At 51.8% G+C, this 10,892-nt stretch overlaps 1 protein-coding gene across 1 annotated transcript; it reads left to right on the forward strand.

The window, feature by feature from the left end:
- Positions 1-3,481: 3,481 nt before the first annotated feature.
- Positions 3,482-9,961, forward strand: B0H18DRAFT_889646 (uncharacterized protein; the record flags this gene model as incomplete). The annotated part of the gene is made up of 31 exons (XM_048041277.1): positions 3,482-3,856; positions 3,910-5,050; positions 5,103-5,166; positions 5,223-5,350; positions 5,410-5,545; positions 5,599-5,644; positions 5,699-5,753; positions 5,805-5,867; positions 5,916-5,956; positions 6,019-6,301; positions 6,355-6,464; positions 6,511-6,559; positions 6,611-6,698; positions 6,753-6,765; positions 6,825-6,977; positions 7,028-7,292; positions 7,342-7,510; positions 7,571-7,714; positions 7,769-7,830; positions 7,884-8,123; positions 8,174-8,276; positions 8,326-8,444; positions 8,497-8,567; positions 8,678-8,800; positions 8,848-8,911; positions 8,963-8,985; positions 9,037-9,162; positions 9,221-9,471; positions 9,568-9,700; positions 9,755-9,778; positions 9,836-9,961. The coding sequence occupies 31 exons, from the start codon at positions 3,482-3,484 to the stop codon at positions 9,959-9,961; spliced, it is 4,788 nt and encodes a 1,595-aa protein (XP_047885555.1).
- Positions 9,962-10,892: the final 931 nt, after the last annotated feature.

Raw genomic sequence — 10,892 nt, forward strand, 5'->3', positions numbered from 1 at the left:
GAAGCAAGATCTCACTGCCGCGATATTGAAGCAGAAGGAGCAGTGGGAGGTCGACATGAAGACCGCGCAGGACCAAGCAGCGAAAGTCTCAGCGGGGATCAGGGAGATGAAAGGCAGGTGGCCTCCGGATCGTGCCAAAGCGATGAAAGAAGAGCTCCAGGCTCGTTTGCCCGAGAGTGCAAGCAGCAGTGTGAGTGATCAGAGATCTGTTTCTCACATGCCGTGCTAACTTTGTTGCAAAGGCCTGGGTTCTGTTGCGAGCTTCTGAGGTACGTATGTGCCTCGTTGACAATTTCGCAGTCGTGGACTACTTCGCTAGTTCTGGGACAGGGGCATCTTTACTTTGACCCAATTCAGGAAGTGGCCAACGATCCGTGGAATAGAAGTCTTTGTTTGCCAAGACGTGGGTCTCACAGTGTCTTTCCTCAGTGTTTGTAGTGATGCGCTGTAGGTCGTGGCCTGTATCACGAACGCCATACTCATCGATGATCGTGTATTTAACATGCACTCGCCAATTTTGTCGGACAAATGGCCTCAACAAGGTATGATGTTCGAAGAGTCGCGATTAGCATAACCTGAAGGCGGGTGTCAAAATAGTGGCAATGGAAGAGAAGGCCACTGGTGCATGGCGCGACGACGTCCCGGTGCAAGAAGTCATAAGAGAAGCGTTGATACGTCAAGAGCAAGGAGGCTGGGATTCAGTTCGCCGTTCGATTGATACCACTATCCGGTAAGTATGCTGTGCGGTTGCCAGAATCTGCTGGCGGCTCATATACCCTGTTTGTTTTAGCGTTAGGATCATGCGAGGGTATTTCGCTATGCACACCCAGAAAGGCACACAAGAGGCCCTCACTCACTATAACGCGGCGCTGGAATTGCTTGAATGGGGACGGACGGGCCCGTGGAAAGGTGTCCCTCGCGAAGACAAAGGCGAGATCTTCGAGTTACATTGGATGAGGGGTCTTCGTAGGCTGAGACTAGAAGCATTGAGGGTTGTACGTGCATGCCATTCACCACCGTACTTCAAGTTGCCTAGTCGACTGATACATAATCTTATCCAGGCTTCAAGTCGCAAAATCACAGAAATAACCCCGCAGAGCCCGATAGCCCCTTTGGAAGCCCTGTATGAAGAGGCACAAAGCATCATTCGTGAGATGCCAGAGATCGGACAAGCATCATTTCCAGGGGGACATCAGGACTACGGGGATGTCCGTGGTTTCGTGTCGGCGTTCGGCGTCTATCCCAAGGCTCACGCATTGGCGTTAGTTTAACTGCTCTTCATCTCTGTGACACCTCGTATTGATTCGCATAATAATTTCTAGCGCGACTGGGTTCTACCACGAACACATGGCGATTCGAAACATCGACGATGATTTCGCCGCCACAGTCAATCATTTCTCCGAGTCGCAGCGGGCTTTCTATCAGGCAGCCATGCTATTACCTCGGGATGACGAGCAGCACATCTGTATGTCTTTCTCAATACAGGTCACCCGCATTCTGTTATCTGACACCCAAATGTTTCTGAACAAGGGTATCTGCATACTGCGCTACACGCACTGGAAACGTGTGTAGTTCAATTCAGGGTTCCCCTCCGCATCATGAAACAGCTCCGACTTGATGCACCGGGAGCGAGGAAGATCTGGGAATACGCGTTCGATACTAAGGGGGCGGGGCAGGGGATATTCATGAATCGGCTGATAGAGAAGGACTCGCGGTTCGAACGGAAGATGAGGCAGGACATAGCGGACGGGAAGTTCACTCCGGACAGTGTTATACCGCTGGACTACTTCAAAGAGAATGCCAAGTAAGACTGACCGGCCGACTGTCACCCTGATTCCCCAGTGTTGTACTTGTACTGTAGTTGTTTTTGTTTCTGTTGATATGTTGCTAGCGATCGACTTGAACCGCAGAATGTATATTTCAGACATCGGAGGTAGACAATAGATGTGACCGAGGAGGCGTTGTGTGAAGAAAACCCATGCACGGCAAAACAAGCTACACATCCGTGGGATTCGCCGCTCGTCCTGAAGGTGTTCGAGTATGCGTTCGTGCAATTCAACCGGTAGCTCGGGAAGCATGCTATGCATAAGCAGGCAAGGTCAGAGGTTTGCACACCTGTGTAAACGCGGCATTGACCTACTGACGCTGAATCGGTGTCTTGTGTACACTGCGTTTCGACTGGGTCACAGTGAACTGGGCATGGGTAAGGCAACGACGCGTGCAAGTGGCACTGGCAGCGCGACTCCCGATCCCTGCCCGATCCCAAGTCGGAGTTGCTCCCGAGGGCAGCAAGACACATGATGAGATCGGGACAAAGGATCTTAGATAAGATCGGGCACGCTGCATCCAAACAACCTGCCATCGAGGCCCAGGAGCCGGCTTCTCTGTACTGCAGCGTACTCTTGCATCCAATACTCCTTTGAATATATTCTAATTTGCGTAGGGAAACCCATTATCTCATTGCAGAAGAAACCCGTCATCACAACCATAATGCCCGCGGATCTCGGAGCGGCGACAACGAACCGCGTGCAACTGCCAGGGTACAGTAATGTACCGGTCCTTGAAACACTCAAATCTTTCTCGGCCTACCACATCCGTTGAACGTGTCGTACCCAAGATCGGACCACATATACGTTTTGTATCACTCTGTATGAGTATATAAATTATTCTACATTCTTATCCATGCAGAGGCTCTGTGACAGCATGGAGATCAGTTCAAAATTCTCTTATCGGTGGCGGGACCAGTCCTTGAAACACCTGCCTAAAATGGCAACTTTTGTGAGTGCATGTCAATGCTTCGGCAGCTATGCAGTCATATTCATCGCAAATAATACTGCTCAGTCGGGCCAGTGAAGACGAAGGAATGTATAGTGATTGCTCTGAACTTCCTGGTGATAGCTCACAATCGCCAGTGCAAGGGATTTCGTACAACGTCTGGTTGATATAAGCGCCGCTTACCATATCGGGCAACAGAATGTCGTGAAACACGAGTTTCGGGTTTCTCGACACACTGTATGGGCTTCTGTGCTCGTACCATTGAACTGAATATCTAGGAGATGTAATCAAGTGTCATTCTATTTATCGTGATTTTTTGGGGCCTCAGAGGTTCAGTGAAAATGAGTGAAGTCAATTCGTTTCAAGGACCCGTAGTGTTTCAAGGACCGGTACATTACTGTAATGATTTTCTTCGGATTTTCTCAATGGTCAAATCAGGCCTGCCGCTGCCCTTGACTCGAAGCGCCCGTTCATATACCCCACTCAGGGCCAGGCAAGGCTGTTCGATGCCACGAGCTTCAGTCTTCTCGTAGGCGGCAATGGAAAGCCAGAGATATCTGGCCAGCCTCTGGCAGTCGACTTGGGACTCGTCTCAGCTCTACCTGGAACAGGGATCGAGCTTTAGTAGGCCATTCACTTCGGCAAGTGTGCTGCAGATAGAGGATGCAAAGTACGTGGCATGTCTGTCGTTGTTGAGACAAGTCTAATGTTCAACGAGCGCAGAACTGTCTTTGCCAACACCCTCGTCTTCCCCGGATATGTGGCGACAGCCTCGCTGCTCGTATTGCTCCTCCAGCTAATCGCGAGCTCGGAGCCCGTGAAGAAGTTGTACAAGAGGCTTGCGACCTCGGAGAACGACTCAGTAGACGATGCTGCTGGGGAACAACAGCATTTGTCCGTTGTCTCACAACATATTGCTCAGTACGGTGGACCGATCATATTCGCTTACCGTGTTCTGCGTCTCCTGTGCACGCTTGCCCTCCTTACCTTGTCCATCTTCACCGCGGTCTTTACTTCTCGCCAAGTCTCCTCGCCTTTGAACTCCAAGGTCTTGCCGCACGTTGCACTCTGCTTGACATATGTGAGTGCCCCGAGTGAAAGTGCATATGTTCTTGCTGACGCGCACTCCTTCAGGGCTATACATCGCTTCTCGGCGTACTCTCTGTCGCAGTCAACGCGAGATCCGCCAAGCTCGCAACGCATCACCTGGCCCTAGTGCTGGCTTTCACATGGGTTGTGTTCGTCTACCGCGACATTTGGCCTCTTGCGACCTACACTCTTCAACCGATAGACGGAGCGGAAGGCGCACTCCTATGGGGAATGTTTGCTCTGCTCACGGTTGCGGGCGTAGTGGTGCCGCTGCTCGTCCCTCGGCAGTACACACCCGCTGACCCCAAGAATGCCTGGAAACCAATCCCGGAGCAAACGGCGTCGCTGCTCTCGATGATGCTATTCCTGTGGCTAGACCCGACCGTCTTCGAGGCATACAAGGTCCCGCACCTGCCCATCGAGAAGCTCCCGCCGCTCGCCGACTACGACAGCGCGAAGCATCTCGTCAAGCGTAGCTTCAAGCGGCTCGACCCGTTCCAAGTGACGAAGCAGCGGCACATGTTCTTCGGGCTGATGGCCGTGTTCCGCACGGAGTACATTGTGCTTGCGATCACGCTGACCATCCAGGTGGTTACGTCCTTCGCGAGCCCGCTCGGGATCAGGAACCTCCTGCACTACCTCGAGACAGACGGCGAGGGCGCGGTCGTGCGTCCGTGGGTGTGGATCTCGTGGCTGTTCGTCGGGCCGATGATTGGCTCGATCGCGCTCCAGTGTTACATCTTCACGACGACGCGCATGCACGTGCGCACGACGAGTATCATCACGCAGCTCCTCTTCGAGCACTCGCTGCGTATCCGGATGAAGGCCGAGGTAGCCGACACACCCGCGAGTAGCACTGTCACTACTGCTGTTGGCACCCCGGAGAATGGATCTATCGCTGAGACGGAAGGCGTGCATTCGCTGGGCCCCACTGAAGGCGAGAACCACAGTCCAACGAGCAGCGAAGACGAGACGATACTCGCGAGCACTATCAGCGTCGCTTCCACGTCGACCAACGCCAAAGGCAAGAGCAAATTCAAGGCGCCCTCCCCGACCGGAGAGGGTAAGAGGGAGGAACCGAAGAAGAGCGAAGGAGCGAGGGGCGGTAACCTCGTTGGGAAGATTAACAACTTGGTCACAACAGACCTGGACAACCTCATCAAAGGACGCGACTTCTTGTTAATCGGTAAGCTGTTTGACACGAGTGACAATGAATGACTTGACTGACCGCACGAAAGTTATTGAGATCCCCTTGCAGCTCGCTCTCTGCATATGGTTCTTGTATTCTATTCTCGGCTGGAGGTCAGTCACACCCCAAATTCTGCGCCGGAGATGAGTATTGAGACATGCTCACATAGCGCATTTGCTGGTATGGCGACGATGGTGCTCCTGTTCCCGATCCCTGGCTACGTCGCCGGCAAGATCCAGAACGTCCAGATTGAAAGGATGAAGAAGACAGATTTTCGCGTGCAGAGTGTCACTGAATGTAAGCGTCCTATTCCTCGAAGGTTTGTTCCGAGCCTTTCAATCTGATGTATTAATTAGCTATGAACGTCATCCGCATGATCAAGCTGTTCGGATGGGAGCCTCGTGTCGTGCAGCAGCTCTCGGAGAAGCGTGAGGACGAGCTGTACTATCAGTGGAGGTATAGGATGTTGGGGCTCATCACTGCGAATCTCAAGTGTGTCACCTTTCTGCACTCTCTTGATGACCGCGAGTTGACCTGGCATACAGCTATGCCATTCCCTTGATTACGATGATAGCCACGTTCACATTATACGTCAGTAAAGTACAATTCTTCTCTGACAACCGTACTGATATAGGATACTTGTAGACCTTGATCATGAAGAAAGAGTTGACAGCGTCGGCGGTATTCTCAACTATGTCAGGTAAATCTGCGAGATTACTCTATGCGCGATTTTGCTCACGGGGACGTGCAGTCTTCGATATGCTCAGACAGACCTTGAACGGCGTCTTTGCCCTGGTTCCTGCCATGATTCGAGGTAATGACAGCCATTGTGCCTTCGCGTGTACGCTAACTCTGCCCATAGCGAAAGTATCTCTCGATCGTGTGGATGAGTTCCTAAAGAAGGTGCGTTCTCTAGTCTCGCTGTAGCCTACTGACCGTAGACGAAATCCGCGTCCTTTATTCAGACCGAGCTGCTCGATGAGTTCTCTCCGGATTCGCATGAAGCCGAAGCCCTGATCCCTAAGACGCTCGTCACTCGCGACATCATCGGCATCCGCAATGCTTCGTTCACGTGGGCGAACGAGAATTATGGCCTATCAACACCGGTATCACCAGGCACACCTGGTAGATCGCGAAGGAATTTCATGCTGCGAATTGAAGACGAGTTACAGCTCAGACGCGGCCATTTCAACCTCATTGTTGGGCCTACTGGCTCAGGGAAGACTTCGTTCTTGATGGCTCTACTCGGTGAGTACAAGATCGATGCATGAGATGTCAAAGAGACATTGACGTTTGTACAGGCGAGATGCACTACATCCCATCAGGACCCGACTCGTACTATCATCTGCCTCGTACCGGCGGTGTTGCGTATGCGGCGCAGGAGTCATGGGTACAGAACGAGACCATTAGAGTAAGCTCATCACGAAAGATGGTACCCTGTATTGACTGTTTCGCAGGATAACATTCTGTTCGGCGCCCCGTATGACAAGGGACGTTACAACAAGGGTAAGACATTCGGACTCATTCTCTGACGGTGAACTGATGATAGCTAGGCAGTCATCGACCAATGCGGCTTGAAACGGGATTTCACACTTTTCGACGCCGGAGACCAGACTGAAGTCGGCGAGAAGGGGTTGACGCTGAGGTAAATTTGTTCCCTTAACGCGTCCGACTCGATGCTCATCAGATCTTTGTCCAGTGGTGGCCAGAAGGTAATGAGGTCCGTGATCAAACACTGTACGCGACTCATCCTTGTCCACTAAACTTTTAGGCTCGCATTACACTCGCTCGCGCTGTGTATTCGTCTGCAGAGATTCTGCTGCTTGATGACGTCTTGGCCGCTCTCGATGTGCATACAGCCAAGTGGATCGTGGACAAATGCTTCAAAGGAGATCTTGTTCGTGGTCGGACTGTGCTGTTGGTGGTGAGTGTTGTCGTCTTCTACAACTACTCTTTGCCCAAAGACGCTCTCAGACGCATAATGTAGCAATGGCCAGTCCAATTGCTGACTTCGTCGTGTCCCTTGGTACGGATGGCCGGATTGCCAGTCAGGGTACGATGTCGAAAGTGTTGGCTAAGGACAAGGAACTGTCGAAGGAAATCGAAGAGGAAAACAAGGAGATCGAGAAGGCTGAGCACACCGTCGACGATCAACAACCAATCGACGAACCCAAGAAGTCGGACGGAAAACTCATTCTTTCGGAGGAAATCTCCGTCGGGCATGTGAGCTGGCCAGCATGTGCGTTCTACTCTCTCGCCCCTACAGTAATATCATTAACGGCGAGTAGTGAGGATGTTCTTCTCCAGTCTTGGAGGTGGGCATCAATTTGTTTTCTGGACACTCTTTGTCGGCACGCTCGTGTTGTCCCAGCTATGTGAGACTGTCCAGATATGGTTCCTCGGTTACTGGGCCCAACAGTACGAGGAACATGATCCTTCCGAGGTCAATGTGCCTTTGTTAGTGATTTTGTCTCTTGCTTCATACGACCCGGTCCGCTGACATCGTGGGCTCAACAGCTACTTGACTGGCTATAGTGTCCTACTGCTTTGTGAGACAACCCTCTTCGGTATTGGTTACATCGTCTATGTCTACGGCGCACTGCGAGCTTCACGCTCCACGCATGTATCACTCATCCAGTCTGTCCTCGGTACGACCCTGAGGTAGGCGATTGTCACTCACCCTAATCCCGTCTTCGCCTGATAGATCATCCCTAGGTGGCTTGACATAACACCAACATCTCGGATTATCACTCGGTGCACGCAAGATATAGCAGCAGGTACTGAATATTCTACATCAAGTATAGGCTGTATAGACTGACGGCGGTTGCAGTCGACGGACCTATCACTGACTACTTTCAATCGGTCGTCGAACTGACTGTGGCAATGGCGTGCAAGCTTGCAGCGGTTATCATCATGTCTCCCATCTTCCTCCTTCCCGGAGCGTCTGTTGCAATCCTCGGTGGATGGCTCGGGCAGGTCTACATGAAGGCACAGTTATCGGTGAAGCGCGAAATGAGCAATGCACGAGCTCCCGTGCTTGGGCACTTTGGCGCTGCTATCGCTGGTTTGAGTACGCGGCTTTTCATTTGTCATCCATTTCTGTTCTAATACGGCGTGTAGCTTCCATTCGGGCGTACGGAGCGCAGGAAGGGTTCAGGAAGGAGTCATACGCGCGTAGCGATCGGTGGACTATTGCTGCTCGTACATTGCACAATTTCAATCGGTCTGTGGATTCGTGCAGGATGCGCGTCATTTGACTAAACCAGTGTCAGGTGGATCTGCATCCGCATAGATGCTTTGGGTGCCCTGTTCTCCACAGGTCTTGCTGCCTACCTTGTGTACGGGAGCACCTTCAATGCGTCCAATACTGGTTTCTCACTGAACATGGCAGGTCGGTATCCTGTGTTTCCGGAGACACATATCATCATTGATCACCGCTGCAGTTGGATTCAGTGGTATGATATTGTGGTGGGTCCGTATCTTCAACGAATTCGAGGTGTCAGGTGAGCCTGCAGTTTCAAGTCGTCGTTGCTTTCGCTAGAGCTTGTCCATGATCCACAGGCAACAGGTAACTCTTCATGTCCTGTGCACGATTTCATCTCTGAATAATTATCCAGTTTGGAGCGCATCGAACAATATGTACACATAGAGCAAGAACCAAAACCAACTGCTGACGGTGTTCCCCCTGCATACTGGCCAGCAAGTGGTGGACTGAAGGTGGAAAGACTGTCCTCTCGCTATTCTTCGGTGAGCTAGATGACTTGTCGATAGATCCAGTGTCTCACGAATTGCAGGATGGCCCTCGCGTCTTACACGAGCTGTCTTTCGAAGTGAAGTCAGGCGAGCGTGTAGGCATCGGTAAGTCTTGTATCAGCATATGATGTGCGCAGTGCTCATGTTGTGTTGTAGTGGGTCGCACAGGTAGCGGCAAGGTTAGTGGGCTACGCTGGCCGAGAAACGCACACACTGACGCGCAGACATAGAGCTCACTGACACTCTCGCTATTGCGATGCATCCTCACGGAAGGCAAAGTCTACTACGATGGGCTTGCTACCGATGAGATCAATCTCGATGCGTTGCGTTCAAACATTACGATCATTCCTCAAGTGGTGTGTATGTCCTGGTCTCGCATGATCGGACGAAACTCACATTACTGTGCTCGACTAGCCTGAGCTACTCAGTGGCACGCTCCGTCAAAACCTCGACCCCTTTGACCAGCATGATGACGCCGTCCTGAATGACGCCCTACGTGCCGCCGGGCTCTTCAACCTACAGAGTGAAATGGATGAAGGACGTATCACTCTTGACAGTCAGATTTCGAGTGGCGGAAGCAATTTATCAGTTGGTCAACGACAGATTCTTGCGTTGGCAAGAGCTATCGTACGTCAGAGCAAGCTGTTGATCCTCGATGAAGGTGCGTAGTTCCACTTCTGTTCTCGACGTTTCTTCACTCATTTACTCTATGCAGCAACTTCTGCGATCGGTACGTCTCAATGCTCATGGGACTAGGACAGCGCACTGATGTTTGTTTTAGATTATGCGACGGATACTGTGATACAAGAATCTCTACGGAGAGAACTGGATAAGGGTGTCACACTGCTCACGATTGCTCACCGTTTACAAACGATCATGGACGCAGACAAAATCGTATGTTTTCTTCGTATCGATCTATGACCATCATATCTGACGACGTCTATGAAGATGGTCCTAGATGCCGGCCGTGTTGTGAGTCGACACGATGCTTACTACTATGCTATGTGACTCTTAACATGGGAATTCCAGGTTGAATTTGGCAGTCCTGAGGAATTGCTCAAGAAACCGAAGGGCCTGCTCAAGGCATTAGTAGATGAAAGCGGAGACAAGGAGGCTCTGTATGCCATGGCGGAAGGGACCACTTCCGCATCATGAAAAGAGGTCGTGATCTGGCTTCAGTGAGTGTCGGGAGCACTCATCATGGACATAGACGAACTGTATCTTTATTCTGCCGTAGACGAAGGAAAGCTGCGGTTTCTTATTGAAGTGCAAGAACAAGATGCTGTAGTTGACGCGGACGATTCATCCCGAGCCTCATTTATGTCAGCGACTGTTCTAGTCTTGCTCAGTGGGCCCCAGACGTGTCGGAGCGGTGGTGGGGTGCGTCCACACGGATGGGTACGAGACCAAGGAGGCGGATGATATGTTGCATTTCGGGAATAGGAAGGCCGTTCGTAGGGAAGAGATCGCCCAGCAAGCTGAGCTCGCGGACATGGACTGCGATTCCGGCGGTCGATGCTTTCAAAACCGCTAAGAATGCGGCGCAGTCAGGACGCCTCTCGATGCGGACCTTGCGGAAAAGGTGGCTCTGGTCCTCCGAGCTAGTGCCGCCGCGAAGATACGTGACAAACCGACTGACATCGACCTGGGCTTTAGGTGATTCCTCTTTTCCCTCCTGCTCCTGCTCCCGACCAGTGACGCTTGAGCGCCTATCCAACCACTACAGTCACGGGTGACCGATGACCGGTGACGGTCGTGGCAAGTATCAATTTAATATGTAGGTTTGGCTCAACGCCCATAGCATTAAAGTCAAATAACGTAAATCTATATAAAAAGCAAGCATGAACAATAATGATCTCAACGCGGCCAGTCTGCCACAGGCCTCCGCTCCGCGGTCATTCTGTACCGTGCCTCGTCGTAGTCAACCGTCGCGCTCTTAACATAGTCCGTGTCGTCCTGCAACCGAATCCGCGTCCCCGCGACCAAGTACACCATGACCGCGGCATACTCCATGAGGACGCTCATGACCAAGTAGATGACCCAGCTGCCGCTGGTCGCGCTGAACTTCGCCAGAGGTGAGTCAGAG

Source organism: Fomitopsis serialis (assembly GCF_022376445.1).
Source record: "Fomitopsis serialis strain Sig1Antser10 chromosome Unknown B0H18scaffold_227, whole genome shotgun sequence".
NCBI lineage: Eukaryota > Fungi > Basidiomycota > Agaricomycetes > Polyporales > Fomitopsidaceae > Fomitopsis > Fomitopsis serialis.